The sequence below is a fragment of the Carassius carassius genome, chromosome 10, assembly GCF_963082965.1.
Source record: "Carassius carassius chromosome 10, fCarCar2.1, whole genome shotgun sequence".
NCBI classification, from domain to species: Eukaryota; Metazoa; Chordata; class Actinopteri; order Cypriniformes; family Cyprinidae; genus Carassius; species Carassius carassius.
The window spans coordinates 4901309-4923327 of record NC_081764.1 but is presented as its reverse complement, the minus strand read 5'-3'; the positions used below and the strand labels follow the sequence as shown (position 1 = coordinate 4923327).

At 36.5% G+C, this 22019-nt stretch overlaps 1 protein-coding gene across 2 annotated transcripts in view; it reads right to left on the bottom strand.

Annotated features, from left to right (window-relative positions):
- gnas (GNAS complex locus) overlaps nt 1-22019 on the bottom strand; it is a 40454-nt gene that overhangs the window by 15081 nt on the left and 3354 nt on the right. The window contains exons 1-5 of one of the 2 annotated variants that reach the window (XM_059559789.1): nt 15741-17112; nt 13571-13643; nt 10713-10767; nt 10502-10621; nt 5856-5953 (exon numbers count right to left, since the gene is read on the bottom strand). In XM_059559789.1, the coding sequence (XP_059415772.1) occupies nt 5856-5953; nt 10502-10621; nt 10713-10767; nt 13571-13643; nt 15741-15879 (485 nt within the window). In that variant the 5' untranslated portion in view covers nt 15880-17112. Of the gene's footprint in view, nt 1-5855; nt 5954-10501; nt 10622-10712; nt 10768-13570; nt 13644-15740; nt 17113-22019 lie in introns of those variants that run through there. The other variant, XM_059559788.1, reaches the window with a different exon arrangement.

Below are 22019 nucleotides of genomic sequence, written 5' to 3'. Positions count from 1 at the left end.
ATAGATAAACAAGAAAAGCCAAGAAAGAAAAAAAAAAACATACAAAGGGAATAAACTATTCACAGTGAGAAGAGTGAGCCGATGGTGTATTAGCATGGAAAAGCTCATAATATCCTCATCGCTTACTAATCTGGTTAATGTTACAGCTCATCTGGTTAACAGTAAAGTATTAGGAGTGTGGATTAGGCAGCTTCTGGCTGTTTAGGCTCAGTGTGATCCGTGTGTGTGTGTGTGTGTGTGTGTGGCACGATACGGTACAGAGGATATCTAACGGCAAGTCTTTCAGAAACAACAGCGGTGTTCAACAACAAACGCTTATTGTTTAAAGTAGTAGTAGTTGCAATGGTTCTGTCTGTTTTTTTTTAATCTCAGTTAAAAAATTAAAACATGACATTGCAAAGAATCGTCCAGATCTGAAGTTCAGCATTAAAAACAAAGCAAAATGCAACTTGTTTTTTTTTTTTTTTTTTTTTTTTTTTTAAGTTCGCTATATTTATCTCTTCAAATATGTTAAATTGTGAATTAATCGATAGAATTTTCTCGATAAAGCACACACACTTCTCTAAGTTTGCAATGCCAGAGTAAGGAATCAGTAGAAACTGAAAGAGAGGGAGCAGTGGGAGAGAAAGAAAAGAGAGAAGGCTGTGTCTGACATTACAGCGGCGCTCCAAAAATAGCTCCCTGGCGCCCTGGCCTCCAGCTCGGTTGTCATAGCGACAGAACCACAGGCGCTATAAATAGACTATCAGCTCCAAATCTTGTGTGACTGGAGAGAGGCCAGAGAGAGGGAGAGACAGACAGAAAGAGAAAGAAAGAGTGAAGAGAGAAAGAAAGACAGGGGGAGTGGAACAAGAGCGAGAGAGAGAGGGAATAGGGAAAGGTGGAGAAAGGCCAGTCAGAAAAAGAGAGGGGAAAGCAAAAAGAGAGAATGAGAGAAAAAACAGGTCTGGTTTTGCAAAAGAGGGATGGGGGAAGAAAAGAGAGAGAGAGAGAGAAAGAAACATGGCGGATGGTTTAGGAATTTTCTTTCTCCATGTTTTGGGCTTACTTTTAGGAACTGTGAGACAAGCAAGAATGCTACGTTTATCTGGTTTACCAAAAAAAAAACCTTGGTGTATTTTGTTGTCTGTTAATGAAACAATCTTACCCCCCGAAACACATTCAAGAAAATATTTCTTTGGTTTCAGAAAAATAGAAATCTTATATAAAGTGGTAAATCTTTGTTCTCTCTCAAGGGCGTTTAACCCTGGGTTATCGTCGTTCTAAACACTGCTTTTAACCCCGGGTGAAGGAACGTTTCACACATGTAATTTAGAAGAAGGGTTAGCCCACACTGCGGTGCCAACCTTGTACAGTGTGAAATGGAGCGGAGCTAGAACGTTACTGCTGGATGCTTGGCAACAGACAACCAATCAGAAACTGAACAGCGTGGCTCATCACATTGTTAACACGGACTGCACATTGAGTAAACAATACATAGTTTTAGGAAAAAATAAATGTCAAACCACTGAAAACATGTCAATTGGAGTGACGAGGAAACGATTTTTAAGTTAAAGTCGGTTCAAGAATAATTGAATAATTGCACAGTATTTAAGGAACTGACTAACAAATTAGCCAATGCTGGATATCAATGAATGGCTGGTTAGCTATTGCCGCATTTCCACTGAAATTACCCGGAACAATTGTACCAGGAACTTTTTTTCCCCAGGAACTAGTTTCCCCCTCAGACCTGTTACTTTCTGTGTTTCCACCACGGTGTCAAGTACCGGGAAGATTAGGCAAATAGTCTTGTGACGTAGGTCTGCGTGGGTTTCTCAATACTAAGTCCTCACATTTTGGACTTGCATCGTCAGTAGTTCGGACTTTGCGCATTCGACTCGGGAGTGTGATGTCCACGACGACACAAATCCGGTAATTCTGCAAACAGCAGCATACTTGACAACATCCTCACTGTATATTTACAATAAAACGAAAAAGCATATCAAATACCACTGCCTCCTTTTGTTTTTCATTTAAACATAATAATAGCCGTAGAAATGTACTTAGTTCAGGGGAATGCGTATATATACAGTCATTACAATAAAACGAAATATTATATCAATTTGCCTTTTTTATTTAAATTTTAACATATAGATAAATTGAATACAGATCAAAGATTACCTGTTAGATTTACCCAAAATGAATTATATCTTATGTTTAACCACTAAAGAGACATCAGAGCCAGCGGCACATATCAGAAGGTCTAGGCGAGATGAGGCTGCTCTCGGCTTATACATGATTACTAAGCTTCCGCTGATCGCGTGGAGCTCATGTCTCCAAAATCAGCGAAATATATTTTTTAAATAGGCACTGTCTTTAGAAATAAACCACAGATTTAAGTTTTAAACAAGTACATTCTTGCCTCAAAACAGTAATATTATAAAAATTACCAGAATAAATGGTGGTTGAAATCACAATGCTGCGTGAACTCAACCAATCAGGATGTTTAGAGCCCAAGTCCCGCCCCCGAAAGTTCCGGAACTTTGAAAAAGTACTACCTTGCCAGCAGGGACTTTCTGAGGGGCATTTTTTTTACCCAGAACTTTATTTAGTTCCTGGTTCCTGCGGTGGAAACGCGGCTTATGCAACAGAAACGTGCAAGAGTTGGATATACAGTTTATCTGAAATAGGTAAACTATTGTGAACTTTAAAAATGGACCAGCTGCTACATTCTTCTTTCATCACAAATATTTTACCCTTCTAGGTCTCATTTGGTCTATTTCTAAGCAGTTTAACATATGTTAGAAGTAGTGAAACTGTGGAAATCCCAGCTCCAAAGAGTTGAGCAATGCTCCTGTGCTCTGCATTGGTTGTTAGGCACCACAATGCAAATGCGACTCTCCGTTCTGCATCAATAGCATCTCATAGAGAAGTGTTGATTTTCATGATTTAAAGAAAAGTTTGTATCATCCAAAAGTGGCATATCCAGTCACTGTCAGTAAATGTGCCATTAGCAATGAAACCAGCCAAAGAGAACCTACGTGGCGACATTTTTTAACTGACAGGATAACGGACGATAGAAAAGCCATGTAAACAGGTTGCATGCTGTGATCGTCCAATCAGTAAAACTGCAGGGCTCAAGAATAAAAAAAAATAAAAAATTCACTTAAGGAGCCACTGGCTCTTATAAGAAACGAAATTAGGCACCAATAATATGAAATTCAGAAATGAAAAGAACACAGCATATAGACTAAAGAGCTTAATAAGAAAAAGCCTTATTAGTATTGATTATAAACAAGAAATGTTAACAATATTGTTAATGTTTTCACAGCTGACAGCTTTACCGGTTGTAGTTTGTTCAAGTTGTGCACAAAATAGACACTGCTTTTCTGCACTTTTACTGCGCACGTCTCTGTCATTTTCAATCTCTCTTATGCTGCCACAACTGGAGCCTGCTCTTTTAGCAGGTGTTCCTTCAACACTTGTGCTCGGCAGAAAGGAGTGAGGACGTTTGAAAGTCTTTTTTTGTTTCCCACTAAAACTAAAGCGCATCATCTCAGTTTATTAAATCAACATAACAAAAGATGTGATCGCAAAACAAGCAGGAAAAAAGGCATTACATGCAAATTTTTAAGTCATGACATGAAGATTTAGAGCCAGTGGCGATCTCAGCAAAAATATCACTCGCTAATTTTTTTTGTCTCAAATCCGACCGTTTTAGTTGCAGTCTGGAGCCCTGCACTAACACTGGAATTTAACTGGGTTCAGAATGACATTTGCATTGCAAACTTACAGAAGTGTGTGTGCGGTATTGAGAAAATGCTATAGATAGAAATATTTTTTCTGAAAACAGCATAACCCTAATGATTTTTTCAGCTCCATGCACAAGAAATAATGCAGTAAAATAACGCTTCTCTGGTTTACAAATTTAGAAAGTTCTGTTGTTTCTTTTTCTTTTCTCTGAAATCCCTAAACCCTTCTTTCATTATGCTAACAAAAGAATATTCCTTTGCTGTACAAAAAATATAGAAAGCTCCAAGAAATGACTGTCCACATTAAACACACATGCTTTCTGTAATAACATTACCCTAAAGAAAAATGTCTTTGTTTTCTCTATTTAAACACTTCTTGCACACCTATATAGTTGCAGGCAGGTGCGCTTTATATATATCCAATATTTACTGATGTAGCAACATTTCAGTCATGAAACCTTTGTCAGGAATTAAAAAAAAAACAAAACAAAAAAAAACATTCCATGCACTTGATTTGCATTTGCAAATTGTATTTATCAGTTTTATGGCGAGAGAGAGAGAGAAAAAAATATACACAGACACACATACATATACATGTATGAAGCACAAAAAGCAACAAAAGAACATTTATTATTTTCTCAATACACTGATTAAACTAATGCAAAAAAAATGCAAAAGAGCAAATACACAAACATTTCAGTCATGAGACCTTTGTCAGGAATTAAAAAAATAATTCATGCACTTGATTTGCATTTACAAAATGCTAGCAGGAAGGAACACAACATTTCTGTTTCATGGAAATGTATGGAATTGGAAGGTTTAGGGAAATATAAAATGCTTCTTTTCTCAGGACACTGAATTTATGCAAACAAAATGCAAAAAAGGAGGAATAGAACATTTCTTTAGTGTATGGAAATGGAGAAAACACCATAACAGAAAATATTGCTTTATACACACGTTTGCCCTAAGAACACTACAACCCCAAGTAAACGTTCCTTATTCTCTAGCTTACAAAAATAAACAAAGCTTTTAGAACCACAGTTAGCTTACTTCAGTAATACATACACTTGCCTACTCTGAAAACAGCATAACCTTAATGAAACCATTCTTTTTTTCCCCCTCTCAGCCATTAGATAGCAGATGGAGGAAGAAGTAGTCAAAAAAAGGTTGTGGGATGAACTGCGATTCATCAGTATTTTTTCACACTTGCGTAGCCAGTCTCGATAACATTATTGAGCCCACAATACTGCTGTGTGTCTCGAAGGTACAAAGAAACAGAGATGAATGAAAACACGAACCCATGCACACGTTCAATATGGACACCTGGCCATGTGACAGGAAGAGCCTTGAAAATGCTCAGACAGAAAAATGAGCTCATAACAGGACGAGTGCTTGACGACGCTGGTTTCTTACTGAACGCGTGTACGCGCTCGAAACAGCACTGTCATTCTCCTCCGTCCCTCTTTGCAGTCTGGAAGGTTGGGAGTTGCCCTCCAAACCCTTGCAAGTAGTCACCATTATCACTTCAAGCTCATTTTTCTCCTTCCAAAGGAGAGATGCACTATTTGCAATACAGATTGCCTCTCTCAAACCGTCTCCTTCTGCTGCAAGTGAGTGAACCAGTGAGTTAAAAATAGCTCTCTCTCTCTCTTTCTCTGCTCTACGTTTACATAAGCGTGCAGTGGGGAGCAGTGGGGGGGGGGGGGGGGGGGGGGGACACTTCCGGTCTAAACGGCTCAGGCCAGCGTCTGATCCACAACAACTACCAGTGACTGTGGGAGAGGACAGGACACACACACATATGCGCCACAATGCAGGAAACCTTTCAGTGTATACCCAACATTCATACCTCCGTGACTTCTGAAAACATCTATCTGTCTAGCACTCATCTGTCTCTCTTTCTGCACTCATCGCATTTCTATTTCACTCCCTCTTGAATGCATAAATCAGTCCAATACATGCAACGTGCTACGAAAGTCACACAAAGAAGTCAAGCAAGTCGAGTTTAACCGATCTGACCAACAAGTACAAGAACATTCCAAAGCTTTAATGTTCAAATACTAATAATTTCGCACAATTAAAATGCAATTCAAACCCAGCATTTAAAAGAAACCAAATACTCACTACTGTGCACAGTCGATCAGTTGATATTCATTGGATCTTTCGAAGCAAGCTCTCACCCCTTCATCCTGCCACAGGGTCTTTGTGTGTTCATAAAATTCCTGTTGGGAAGACAAGTGGAAGAGAGGAAAAACCCATAAACTAGCTGCAAGAATCCAGGCAAACCTTTTACACCTCGGTAGTTTGGCTACAATTTTTTTTACATGTTTGTGAGTTTTGCTCGGACTCTTTAGTGCATGACAACCTGTATAAAATTATTTTTTTAAACAGATTCTGGAGAACCAATCGGGAATTTAATTTGAGATTTCTGGATGCAAGGATCCTAGATTCTGGTTTAAATTCAGATTCATTCAAATGAATTTATTTTCCAAGCTGTATAGGATAACGTGGTGGTAGATCAACTCAGCTATTCTGCTGTCTCCTTTCTGATTACATACAAGGGCTGTCACTTTTAGTTCAAAAATCAATTGCACAATCGATCGGACCAACCAAAAAAAGTTTCGAAAATGAAAACAGGGAATCTATTTTAACCAAATATGTACACTATTAGTTTTAAAAGAATTAAACAATTGAAAAATATAGATGTAACAAAACTCAAACAAGCAGAAAAAGAAAATAAAGAATTCCGAAAGTGCAGTATGCGTTTCGAAAGCTAGACAGAAAATCCCAGCAATTTTACGTCGAAAGCGGCTGTACCTGAGTGTCCCTGGGACATCAGTGCTGTCGGAGCGCGTCTTCTCAACAGCTGGACATATAGTGAATAAAAAACGCTCTGCTCTGGACCCCGAAAATGTTTATCGACTTGTTTTCCTGTCCAATAAATTTGTAATGGCCCTAGCCTTTTTGCGCATTTCATTAGTGCTAGCTAGTCGGTTACGTTCAATAAAAAAAAAAAAAAAAAACACATGGCCTTTTCTCAAGTCCATTTAAAGTTTCATTTTTTAAACAGTTGTTTGAAATGGATTGAATCATTATTTAAAATAATCTTGGAGATTTTTGAATTGCCTAAATCATAAATGCAGCCGGGTTGAAGCCTGCAGTGATCTTTTTCTTTTGTTATGGCAGCCGTCCCCTCTGCATATATATTTTTTCGAGAATGTTGCACTCCTGTTGCTGTTTGTTATTCTGCACGAAACTTCATGCCAATAAATAAGAAATATTGCTGACTTGTGCGTTTCCAGCGCTCTCTTTACATTCAACCGTTATTTGACATTGAAAAAGGAAACGTCTTTTTTTTTAGACATGGAAAATCGATTTTTACAATCGATTCTATGAACACTTATGTCTTAAAAATCAAAAATGATTTTTTCACAAAAGTGACAGCCCTATTACATACATAAACACCAAACAACGTACGCAGTTCATGTACAACAAAAGGCACATTTATGGAGTTCAAGACAGAACTAAATGATTCTGACCGCCCACTGCAATCCAGATGTGGTGGTGTAGCATGAATGAGCCTTTGAAATGAAAAACTTCCAATCTGAGCCAATACAACATGAAGCCGGACACACCTTGCTGAGCTGTTTATACGTGGTGGCACGAACCTGAACACCAAACGGGTTGGTGTACACCGCACGGGACAATGGAGGACCGGCCCGTGGTCCCGACAGGGAACAGGGCTTTGTCTCACTTGATCTTTGTTGTTGTGCTTAGAAATGGTAGTGTTCAATTTGGCACAGCTCTTTTAAAAAGGAGTGCCACTACGCTTTTAAATGTGTAGGACAAGAGCCACACACTTGAGATTCCCGCCACCCACCAGTTTTCACTGCTCTTACCGTAAAAATTTTTTTGTGGGTATCTGAATTTTTGTAACAGGTTCCTGTGGCTCAGTGGTAGAGCATTGCGTTAGCAGCGCAAAAGGTTGTGGGTTCAATTCCCAGGGAACACATAATGATAAAAAAAAAAAAAATTATAGCCTGAATGTACTGTACGTCGCTTTGGATAAAAGCGTCTGGTAAATGCATAAATGTAAATGTAATATATAAGACACCATCTTGCATATGATATTATGCAAGCAAATATTTTGAAAATAAATTCATTCTTTGCGCAAAATATTACCTGATTTACAACAAATATTAAAATTAGGCCTGAATTATATTTTAAAATCTGTTACACAAAACATTGGTACTTAAAAATTTATCAGCAATAAGCAAAAACAAGCTAAAAAAAAGAACTAATATTAAAATATTAAGTAATATACATATTTTAAACAAACCTGAAATGTAAAGCGGAAGCTGCTGTAAAATAATGATTGGTATTTAAGGAATGTTCATTGTACCAGATGCGTCAGTGAAATAACATAAGCATGGCACAGATAAACAGTTTGAAACTATAAAAACATTTTTATTAAGGTAGGGCTGGGCAATATGAAGAATATTTAAGAGTTTTCAATTAAGCAATGTATGAACAATATCAGGGAACTACACTAACCTTTTCCACGTGTGGCACATGCGCTACTATTTCAGTTACTGGCGCATGATTTGGTCGCACAAAATATTTAGAGTAAGCCGATCTGGATAATAATGAAGAATAATGAAACTGCATTTAAATCTTGATGTAGAAATGCAGTGGGGAGTGCTGCTGCATCACGGGATATGTACCTGTCTCTACACTTCGCATGCTTCACTGTGAAGCTTCAATGATTCGTGCTTGAATTGTTTTGACGCAGTTACAAAGTTCGACAGTCCTGCAATTGAAAAACATAAGGTAGGTACAAAAATAATCAGCGATACATTTGTGACTCCATTAAAATTAGGGTCACAATGGCATTTCAAAAGGTCGCAGTGTAGTTCCCTGGATATGTATTTAAAAAGTATAAAAACATTAAGAAAGACATTGAGAGTGCTTCAAATGTAAACTTTGGTAGCTAAAACAGCAGTAGAGTGGGTCATTTAAATTCACTTCTGTGAATCAGTTTAAACCAGATGTTTCAAAAGATTGATTTGATAAATAAGCTTCTGATTGAACTATTTGTTTCCATCATTTAAGGTTGAGTCTTCATTTGGTATTTAATATGAGAGTAAAATATATATGTAGGTTAAAACTGCTGTACATTATTATATAAATAAAAATGACTAATACTAAAAGTACAGTAAACAATGGCTTGATTAAAAAAAAGGCTTATTTATGCTGTTGCATCTTGCATCCACTTTACTGTAGAAAATAATTTATAAATGAAATTATATAGTTTTATTATTCATAGGTATTATATAAATAATACTGAGATGTATGATGACACGGTAAAAAAAGAAGACATTTTTAGCTACTTTGCCCAGCCCTGGCATACACCATTTCAAGTGAAAGATAACTTTACAACATGTTTAATGTGTGTTTTAATTCCCCATCTTGTCTACATCTGTCTTGCTCTCCATTTTAAAATCGTTATGTTAATATGCTTCACCAGTTTCCTCCTCGCTCGATAGCTTCACAGCTACAGAAGTTGTTTTTTAGTTTTTGCTTATGAATGGAAATATTACAACTCAGCCATGTAACAAACAAAAATAGCTGAAATAATCTGTCGTCCATAAACTTCAATGGGTCTTAATATCCTAAAGTGGCATGACCGAGTTATAAATGTCAATAATTGCTTCTGCTTTTTATTTTTGTCTCTCGCTTGCAACACAATCAACTAGTCAGACTGGTTCCCAGCGGACCCTGGGGCAACCGAGAGAGAGAGAGAGAGAGAGAGAGAGAGAGAGAGACAGAGAGAGAGAGAGAGAGGGTGGGGCAGTATATTCTTTGTAGTAATGCTAAAACGAGAACCACTTCCTGCACTCGATTCTGAAGTTTAACAGTTAACGATCAACTCCGAATCACGCAGCTCTCCTGACAATCCTGTAGCTTACAGAAAAAACAGCTTCCTGTTTTTTCAACAGTCGTTGTACGTCTATCCGGTTTTTAGGTGTCAAAAATGTATCTCATTGTATTCGTAATCTAATAATTCCAGTAATGATTACGTAATTATGCAGGTAACTATTTAAAACAATGTCTAAGCCAACAGGTGAGCCGTTTTTGTTCATAGGGCGACCAAGTTTGAATCATCTGTTATTAAATCTTAAGCAGGCCCACTGGCGCAGGTCAGGGCGGCTCTCCACTCCTCTTTCCTGGACACAGTGCACCTGTTTAGGTAATGAGGGAGCAGGGAGGTCCTGGGTGACTAGGTGTGTGGCTCAGGTGAGGCCCTCTTAAGGGAGAGTTTAGAGGTTATTACAAGTAATCAGTCGTAATGAATGCCACATGTTCACACATCCACATTTCCCTCAGGTGGGGCGCTTTTTTAATTCACCTATGTGTTGTCCCCAAACAAAGAATAGCTGCTAATTATAGTTGCACAGAGCACATAAGGCCCTACGACTGAGGAGAACCATCAAAACACACAGGGCCCAACACAATCATCCACAACACTCAGCGCAAAAACTAGGTGCCCTAACATTTATTTATTTATTTTTTTAGATGTCCATACTACACTCAACACACTTCATCCATTTTTACTTTTACGCTTCATCAGTCTTTATTAAAATGTAAAATTTTTCTTAACTAAATACGTCTTGCAAGTCCAGCTAAAAAGGTGGAACATAATAGTGATATTGTACACAGACTCTCAAGAAAACAGAAACGGGGGTCACAGAGTAACTTTTTCTACTCACCAATGTGAATTCAAAGTCCTTCTGATTGGCTAAATTGAGGATGTAATCAATTCGAAACTTATTTGCGGGACAGGCTAATTGGACTGGAGGTACCAACACGGTCATTGCCGTCACTATAGTCTGTAGAGGAAAAAAGATGATCAGTTTCAGTGCGTTCACATTTTAACAAGTCTGATTACTGTTTAATAACTCAAGAAGCTTCAACACTTACCTCTATAGCTTCTTTTATATTATTCTTGATGTCTTGAATTTTCTGTTTTTTCTCTCTGTAAAACAATAACGCTTAGTTACTTCAGATCGCTTCATTTACAGGCAATATGAATGAAATAATTGTAATGCTCTAAACAGTATGAATTAACAAATGACTGCTACTTAGGAGAAGACCGAAAACCAAATCAAACCAAAATAAAGTTATTTATATCATGGAAAAACATTAACAACAATTCTTTTTTCTAGAAATTCAACAGCATTTTTATATTATTTTAAATGGTTATTTATAAACATTAAATAATCATGTTTGCATAATCCTGAGGTGAATACAAGTGAAATGTGGATCATCGCAATTATTTAACCATCTATTTTCTTCATCTATTCTGACCGGATGAGCTGAATTTGCTTCAAATTGTTGTAAAATAGACCAAAATAGAAACACGTGACCATACATAAACTGAATACTATATAAAATGCTTAAATTAGATAGAGTTGTCCTGCCAACTGTGCAAATATATTCTCTACCGCAGCATATACCACAAGGCCCTAGCATTACTAATTCCTTTTGTCTTGACTTTTCCTGCTACTCATCAATTTTGAATTTTTTTTTTCCAGATGCTGCCATCTTAATCTTTCTATGGACTAATTCATGCATTTAAACCTATGTCGAAGTCCTGATGGTCCGTATTTCTGTTATCTCTTACCCTTACTACACCGATTGAGGAATAGATTATGTAAGGGTGTCCTGATCACCCCATCAGAGGTTATTCAGCGATAACAACTGGCTGGATGTACATTATTCCTTTATTACATGGCTACCTGCCACATAAGTAAATAATTAGAAGTGAAATATTGATTTGAGTTGAAATATTTTAAGGCAAAGATTCCGTGAAGAAAGCAGTTGCGAGCAAGCGGCAAATTCAAACTAAACGGACGTTTAAGGGAAATGGTGCAGTCACACCACTTATTACACGACATTTCACCACATAAATAATTATGGCGATAAAAGATATAAGATGAAAATGTTTTAAAATCTTACCAGTGTGTTAGTTATCTTATAACCCATAACAATGCACAAAACAATTGAAGCAAAATGGCTGCAGCAGCGTTTGTATGAAACAGAGCGAGTCCACGATACCAGGATGACATTTAAATATTTGTACACAATTTTGAATCGGGTTTTAATATTTTATTAGCTAAACAAACGCAAAGCTTCCACCAAGAAAAAACAGTTCCTAGCCAGAGTACAACGCCATATTCAGTTACCCGGATGAGCCGGTGTTATTAGTTTTTACCGTTTGTTATCAAGCGATAACATACCTCGGAATGTCACGATTGACCAATCAGAATCAAATATTCCACAAAGCCGTGTAATAAAGTATAGTAAATTATAGCAACTTAAATCACAAAACTGGTTTCAGAGCAGCTGCTAAGCATTTCATGATGGCAAATACTACTTACTGAAATACTGCTTACCGAATAAACTTATTGGAAGTCAGCTTTTTATTATAATGGGACTTTGAGTGAGCAAGATCATGCTACATTAATAAAAAGTCCTGTCACAATACAAAAAGCAATGCATTTTACTCACAATAAATACAAATAGCATGGCTCGACAATAAGGAATGCCCAATGGCCAGACAATTACATACAAATGTATGTAAAAAATACCCATCTTGGTGAGTTATTTTTAGCTTTAACAATGATTAATCTATATTTAATTTATACTGTGGAGTAGAGGTTAACCGATCGACCAGACTTTTTTTTATTTTAGACTGTCTCTGCATTGCAATATTATTATTATTTTTTTTAAATGTCTTTCTTGTGGAAATATTATGTTAATATTATATTTAGTCTATAAACGGCCGTTAAAGGCCTGCGATGCTAAAGATAAATGGAAAGAGAAGAAAATACTGTAGCAGGCAGAGCAAGATAACTGCAAAATATAGGAAACAAATCCTAAATACTGAATTTATATGAACAGGTTTCTGAAGGGAACTGACTCTATTCAGAAAAGTTTAAATAGCGTTTCCTTTGAATCTTGGCTCTGTATAATGCATTTGAAGTAGTGCTCATATGCACAGCGCTGCTTTGTTTACAACAGTAACCAAGAAAACACTGCTTTTCTAGAAGTCAGACCGTACTGTTTTTTTGCTTCAAACTTTGAAAATATACAGTCTAATTCCAATCAAACATTGCACATGCTAAACGTGTGTGTATACTTTTTTGTTGTTGTTGCTGATCGATTCATTATTGAAATGCAGTGGTTACCACTAATTTAAAATGGCTATGAAAAATCAAGGTGCAACAGAGTGAAGAACATGGAAATGTTATTTTAGATGTGACTATTCAGTTTATGTACCTGAACTAGTATTTTTTGTAGTTGTATCGAAATTGTAAATCGTAATATTGGTTTCATATAAGCTTATTTATTAGAATCCAAGATAACATAGGTCAAAAACTATGATAAAGGCAGCAGTTTTATTTTTTTTGTGAAAGGGCCAGTGAAAATGTTGGCAGGGCAAGTAATAATCTGAACCGGGCCAGGGGGAAAAAATCCTTAGCGTTGAGCCCTCACTCCGAAACACTCCGAAATGTTCACTACTTCAAGAAGAGACATCAATGACATAAAGCTCAGATTTACCACAATGACTTGGATATCAACATACTCCCAAACACAACTTTCACTGAAAAACATTACAACACAACGATGCTGCCAACACAATCTCATGATAATGAAAACAGGGTTTGTTTAAACTCTATCTCGTACTTGACTGTAGGCTATATAGAATAAAAATCTAGTTTGCATTTAACTTAAGTGAAGTCAGAAAAGTACACAGATGTGAAAGCCATACTTACTCAGCATTGAAGCCATTGACATGTAATATGCGCATCTGTTTGACTATGGTGCTTTTCCCCGATTCTCCAGCCCCTGAGAGACAAGCAAAAGATAGACATAAATCACAAGGGATGTGAGAGGAGGAGGGAGGTCAGATATCACCTGATTCAACAGGAATAATTCATTTAATTCTACAGTAGCATTTCTTTTTAATGACCAATTAAACATGCATCTCTAGCAGAAATTTCATGCTAAAAAACCTAAAGCTAAAAGAAATGTGTATGAATTATTATATTGTCATTGCAAACCTGCAACAGATGCAAAATAAAATTCAATGTCACCATTATAGAATATATTATATGGAATATCATAATTTCGTCCTTTACTACACAAATCATTTTCAGAATTAAGAATACTCAGCAATTTCAATAAGAGGCTTTTTTCTTTGATTCTTATTTTTCATTAAATTATGAACAATATCACTCCAATATCGCCAATCAATCCTCTGGTTGAACTGGTTGGCTATGACTCGAATCAAATAGTGAAATGCAAAACAAAACGTTAAGGAGATACCCAGAAACACCACCTAAAGTCTCTGAGAGCCATAGCTGTCAAACATCGACAAAGTTGAATGATTCTACAATTTTTGGTCAACCGCGCACAGTTGTCTGAGTTTCTAAGTTCTTAATATGAGAAGAGAGTTAACTCATCCCCTGCAGATGTGAAGCACAAACTACACAAGCACCAAAACACCTCAGATTTAGGCGCTCAGTTCAGATGTATGATGGGAACCTCTTTATCACAAGACATATTCTGTTACCAGACTCCAATTGTGTCAAATAGGCCTGTTTGCATACAGGACTTCTACTTGTGTTCCAATTACACTGGTACACATGCCTAAAACATATATCATTACGACACTCTTGAAGCATGGGTATCTAGAAATATCCCTTAAATACCAGCCATTGTGATTTAGAGTGCTTCGCCATGTTGAATACATTGCAATTTTTAGAATAGGACACTTTTAGCCTGTGTGTATTTCTGAACAAATAGGCTGTTAGAGAACTGGGTTTTATTATTATTAATCCAGTCTCTTGAACAGAGACTAAATCAAATTAAACAGAAATTAAAATGACTTCCTGTTGTGCTACGCAAGATCCATGAAATCAAAAAGGCTTGCAGATTTGATCAAGTTCAAGGTAGTAAGGTGGTAATCAATTATTATTATTTTTTTTAATGGCCAATAACACCAATGCCATCAAAAGAGCTGACATAATGCTGATATAGACATACTAGAGTTTCATGAAAGCAAACAAGATGTATACAAAATTGCTGAATTTAAATTAATTAATTATTTAACCTAATCACACACACACAAAAAAAACTACAAAGACTATCCGTTGATTTGAGAATGGACAATAAACAAAGTGACATTTTTTGTTAATTGGTTTAGCTAATACATAATCTATTGCTAATCTAAACTATGAATATTTAAAGTATGAAAAAACGTTAACTAATCTAATCTGTTTCAAATGTAAAGCGTGAAAATATGTATGTGTCATGTGGATGCCCAGAATGCAAAACCATAAAACTAGTACAATGCAAACAACGCTTATGAGGTCTTAAATACATAAAATACATTAAAAAAAGAAAACTAAACCTAAAAATGATGCACTAATCTAATCTCCCAGACAACTTAATTCAGAAATGTTTACTTGTATGGTATTAAGCACACTGCTCATTTAGCAAGATGCAGAAACCACCCTAAACTCATGAACACCGTCTTGAAGAAACACGTGATGTGTTTAGGGGTCAGCACATGCAGGTGTTAAGTGTATACTTATAGGATCTCCAGGAGACAGTTGTGAAGGAATTATAAAATCATGGGAGTTCAAATATTTACATAATGCAAAACCTATTCGCCATAAATCAGATGGGAATGAATGGAGTGATTGAGCGGTGATGGGTGAAGCATCACAGGCCTCCACAAGCGAAGCCCTAAGGTGTCCACTACCACGGCACAGGAAGCCCAATCTAGACCCGTGTACCTACATCATGTACTCGGACAAATGAATCAAATTCACACAGAACGCTACGCGTGACAGGCCCCGATGACGTCACGGTGGCACCCGCATCCAGCAGGAAAGCATTCGCAGCAGTGACAGAACCACAGCTTTCAGACCAACCTACCTAACAGCAGCAGTCGATGAGTTGCTCTGTAGATCTGTTTGTCTTTCTGGAGCTGTTTCTCTATCTTTTTGTTAGCTTCTCGCTGGGCCTTCTCCTCATTTCGCTGGTCCTCAGTTTTACTGTTGCCCAAACAACCCATTTTCCCAAAAACCCAAGAAAAGTTTTGGGGTCGGGGGGCTAGAAGTTTATCTACCGTATGAATAAATGATCCAAATGACTTGACTGGCCTCCGATCAGAACACTTTGATGGAAAACCGGGACATTTATACTAGTATGCACATAACTTCCCTGGCTTTAGCTGATAAGGGAGCACGGGGAAATATGAAAGCTATGAGTGACTGGTATTGTTGAGAAGAGCTGGTGGAGAAAACACTAGGCCGGCCTACAGACGGCCGAGTCCCGTCAAGCGCTTGCTGCTATCAAATATGAGATTTCTGTGCATTCAGCGAAGCCTTCGACGTTACATGAATGATTTCGGCTTTCCCACGGCGGAGATTTAGCAAATTTCCCGTCGCGAATCCATGGTCGGTTTCCCGAAATAACGACCGACTCCTATTAAAATCATGAATAGCTCCACAAAACGCGATTCTTTTCGGTATCTTGCTGTCGAATCAGTTGGCCGATGCAACGACACGGGCAGAACGAGACAGAAAGGGTGGCTACAAATTAAAAAAATAAATATTTCCACCAAAATGACGGCATGTGGATCATTCCGCCCTGCGCCGTGGCCGACATGAACCTTTTAACTCCGTCACGAAACGACGTTGTCTGCGAGAAAAATACGCTGGTGGTGCTGAAAAATTCCCCTCAGATTGACGCTATTTTCCCTCCTGTTTTGCTTATGATGATTGATGGCTTTTTTTCGGTTTGTCCAAATCAAACGAGGCCCTTCGCCGTCTTCTCCGTTACCGTAATTTGAATTTCTCCTCACATCCGTAGGCTTTGCGTTGACGCGAGCGGCGATCCTTACGGTTCTTTCTACCGCAGATCCAAATGCGACCGATTCCGTCGATATTTTACCGGTTATCGCTGTCCGAGTCCGCTGTCAGGCTACGTTTTGTATCCTTGTTGAATTCGGGTGGTAGATCATGTGCATTTGGATACGTGAAGATAAATCCGATGCCACAACGACAGCGATGGATTCCCTAAGGACGGCGCGCGTTGAATCCCCAATCGTGGCGAATGAATCCTTTTCGAGGGTGTATTTTTAGCGATTATTTCCTTTTCTCATTGAATTGTACATTGAGATAGACAGCGTTGAAGAGATGGGTGGGGCAAACAGCTCTCATTGAACCCTGCTAATCACATGACAGCCCGAAAACGTCAGCAAGCGGCGATTCTGCGGAGCGAGGCGCCCTCTTTGAAGACATGATTCATACGTGATAAAGTTCGCGATTCCTTCCGATTCATCTTTGACTATTGACCGTTATCGCTGGTTAAATGAAGGCCAGTGCGATATAACCTTATGTTTAGCGTGTAAGTCTCTGAACCACAGCTTCAACCTGAAAACATTAAAATACGCTCGTTTTAAATAGAATTAGGGGACGAGAACTGCTTCCGTTAACATATACCAGAGCTGAGTAATAATTAAATTATTTTAACCAGTTAATTGTTTTTGAACGTACATTTTACATCAGAGGCACAAGGAACATAGTACTAAATACTCTTCACCACTGTGGTTTGAATCCCGAACGGGTGGCTCTTTTGAGTCGGTTCTTTGTAAAGAATCACCAACATACAGCGTGACTAGTGCAGTCTGATTCCCAAACGAAAGACTCGGTTCTTTTTAGAGAATGAAGACATTTATGAATCGCAGAGCAATTACTGAACGTGTTCTAAAACATACACATCATTTTTAAATTATTATTGTAGTCAGTGGTATTTAATATATATATATATATATATATATATATATATATATATATTATTAAAAAAAAAGAACTCAGAAGTATATTTAAGTACATCTTTTGTAAGAATATTATTTAACTTACTTTTGATTGGTCATATCTGTTGTGTATCTGAAATTTTATGTAAATATGAAATTCCCATGTAGGACAGTGAATGCAATACAAGTTACAATTCAAGTATTTAAAAATAACTAAGATTTAATTAGTAAATGTTTAAAAATTACTAAAAGAATTTTGTATTTAAGTGTTCGTCTTATGTTGATGTATTTAATACTGAGGGCCTCCTATAGTCTATGTGGATGTTAATTAAAACTACCCCATATCAAATGTATGTAACAATTACTGTATTAATAATCTGACAAATTTGTGAGAGTTATTAATAATTGCAGTGTACATAAACATAATTGCAAATAGGAGAACAAGTCACTTTTTATATATAATAAAAGTAACAACATTCAACCGCAGCAACCAAAAGTAAAACATGCGTTACAAAGCCATGTCACAGAATGACTTGCCAGTCAATAAAGTGGTTAAAAATGCTTCTTATTATTACAATAATTAAAGGCTTCCTACAACAATGTTTATATTCTATCATGTCCTTCCGCAACTTTTTTTCAGGTAAGTTTAGCTTGAAAAAGTACTATATGATCTGCCTGCTGAGAATCTCCACAGACATGCAATGTCATATACCCTTTGTGATGTATAAAATGTGCCAGAATAAATCAGAAACACTAAATAACAATCTATTTCACCAGCATATATCTTCTATTCTAGCAATTAATTACTACATTCATTAGACTAAACAGGATGCCAAAGACTTCTTGGAGGTTTAAAATGCTATCTGAATTTAAGGTGATGATACATGGGGCATCTTTTTTGAGTAATGTTGCTTGGGCACTTTCCCATTGAGAATGGGCAACAAATCTCTATCTGGATAATTTGATCAGTCATGGGCCCTGTGTCTCACCTGCATCGCACTGCATCATCGCTCAAAAGTTGCCTAAATAAAATAGTCATGTTTTCTACAAAGGCATTTTAGCATATACTCAAAATATTACTTGTTCAGTGCAAACATGAATACTGTACATTACATTCATCAGATATGCTAGAAAGAAAATTTATACTGACATACATTTGGCAATAAACTTAACTTGTACTTTATAATCTGTTTTTAATACATCCCATGCACCGGTTGGTGTGAATAGTCTAGAGCTGTTTTTTTATTATTATTCTTTTCCTTCAGCTAAAAAGAAAAGAAAGAAAAGTCATGGCACTGATATCATTTAATTCAAGCAATAGTAACAGTCTAAAGCCAAACATTAATGAAGTCTATATCTGGTGCCTTGACGTGTTAACTTAAGTCATTGATTTTTGTCATATATCATTTATTTGTATTGCTCCAAACAAAGGCTTAAAATAGTGGCATGCTGATAGTCAGCGAGTAAACCAAAGAATCCAGAAACATAGTTGTATTATAAGAGATCAGACTAAAGTCAATGTGATGTCAACACATGAGAGATAAACTATTGTATGACAGTGACCGAATAGGAAAATGAAGTTTCATTGAGCTATTTTTTGACACCCTGTGGTCTATTTTTGATCCCATAATCTTTGTTTGTCATTCGGGGGCAGAGACTAGACAGACTCATTTGGAAACGAGGTGAAGTATGCTTAGGGAGGGTGTGTTCAAAATGTAATTTTACTAATCAATACAAAGTTAAAAAGTCACCATACTCAAAGTTCTTCAGTGGTCACATCCATATACACATATACTACTAAATTCCATTCTGAGACAAACCAAAGTTATCAAAGTTATTCATGCATGGATAATGAATGGAAGTTGAGATGACTCTTGGGTTTGAGTACACTACACTATGATCTATCACCAGAAGGTGGCAGCATTTCTCTAATAATGAACTCCAGCAGACTTTTTCTTTTCTTTTTTTTTCTTTTTTTTTTTGTGGAACTGTAGGCCATTTGTGTCTGGAATGCTGTATGCAACAGATCTAAATGAGGATAATCAGAATGCTTAGGACAGTAAGTATATACACAGTCTCATATTCTGTGCTAAAAGCAGAAGTTTGAGAGAGTACAAAACAAAATATCAATTACATATGACACTCTTAATAATAATAATAATAATAATAATTAAATCTCAAAGTTGTTTGTGGAAAACTTTTTTTTGTTCTCACAAAGTCTCTTCCTTTGCTTTTTCCTTTTCTTTTTATATTTTTGGATACTGTTTCCTTGTTTTCCATTTTCCATTTTACGTTTATTATCCATAACACTGTTCTTTTACCACATATTAAGGAGTCATAGTTCAATATATCAACCAATATTTCTGTGGCCAAACAGACTCTGGATCCAACAGGCAGATTTGTTAATGGATACTAAAACTTCAGTTTTAATTTCAGAGACCTTTGAGAGGATATTGTGTAAAATAAAGTTTTTCTATTTGCCATAAGTAATTAGGCTATTAGTTAATTGTTTTGTGTAGTATTCTTGTTTTATTTGCAAATATTAATTTTGCATCATGTATTTTCCTACTTTTCTTGTAAATATGTTGTTCTATTTTGAGTTTGCATGATGAATAATCACAAAAATGGAATGGGACAGAAAGATGAGATGTATGTACAAAAAAGAGATACAGTTTGTAGTTTGCTGAAAAATAGAAATAAAAATGTTTATCTTATTCATTTAATATTTAACAAGTTTTTAATCCATTTAAAGAAAATATGAAAGTGTTTGTAAGGCATTTCCCATAAGTCTCTGTGATATTCTTGTCCTTACTGTAGATGAGTTAGATCCCTCTTTTAATGTTTTTTCACCTGACAATTAGAGGTAGCCTATAGCACTGTTACACAATGAGGTTTAATACAGTCCAATCTTTAACTCAGGACCCATTTGTGTTATGTCACTTTACATAAGAGAGTCTCCTTCAATGAAAGAAGTAATTAGTTGCCTTCTCCTTGTCTAATGTTATATAACTGCATGTCTTCCTCAAAAAATCTAGCGTTATCAGTGACAATCAACATGATAAAGTTTCGGCATGCATTATAGACCAATTGGCTTAATTTAGTTGTGTGTAACCAGAGGTCAACATCCACTTATTCTATTAAAACTGGATGCAGAATGTGTCAGATGTTTTTTTTCATGCCCTGCATAAAGTTGCATGATCAACAGTGGACTCCTTATGAGTCCATTCATCTGATGCAATATTTCATCCTTCATGAGAGGATGTGAATCTGTTTAAGTGAGCAATAACAGCATGCAGTTAACATAAAATAAGACATTACACTTGTGAGCTTGCAGCTGTGAGCAGTGAGATCCAGCCTCAACAAAAGTGGCCACATCAAAAGAGACAAAGTTAAGCTACAAACATTTTCACTGAGGTTGATTCTGCATTAAAATGACAAATTGTTATTAAAGCCCAAAAGCTTAAAGGACACACTTCATATTTACTTTTTAGACGAACACACACAAACACTACTGGACTGAGCCTCATAAAACACACAGAGATCGTTTTCCTTCATTTTAAGGTTGTAACAATCAGCTTTGTATGTGTGTGTCATCTGTTTTGAACCGAGCACCCGCATGACTAGAGTATTTTGGTCACAGAGCTTAATAGTTTCTTCGTTTGTGGTGTCGGCTGCCCTCCTTTTCTTGTGTAACTTGTTAATAAAAAGAAGAAGAGCTCTCATAAAGGTAGCAGCATATGAGGCCTTGTGTAATACTACTTTATCAAACTATGACTGCTCTAACGGTGTTTACACCTCCAAGAAAAGCCAAATGAGGAAGTCCAAAAATGCTATAAGTTTGAGAGAGAAAAAATAAGGCATTTGTTTTAGAAATTTCTTAGGATTCGTAGAACCATTTAACAGAGAAACTGTATGTATTCCAGACCGATGGGCATTTATACATTACACTTAAAAAAAAAGAATGCTTCTTTAAAAGTTCTTTACATATAGTAATGGTTTCATTTAGAACCATAGCATTCTGAAGAACCCTTTTATGCTGAAATGGTTATTTGCGTTAGAGTTTAGGGTTCTTTGTTCCCTCCCTTTTGTTTTTCAAATCTGTAACTGTCAAAGCATTTCATTACTGATTTTCTGGACAAACTCTCAACAGGTAAATTATTTCATTCTTAAATTTAAATACAAATTGAATTTTCAAATTGCAACTGGTTTCCAAACAAACATCTCTTTATTTTTAGTTTTTGGTCACATATGGGTGTGTGCCGCTCTGCTAAGCTGTGGAAGCTTCACTTCAACAAAAAGTAAGTAAAAGAGACATTTATTTTATAATTCATATTGTTAGATTTTTTTAATTATTACTTGTATAATATGCAGGGGGGACTTCTGTCTCCAGCCCT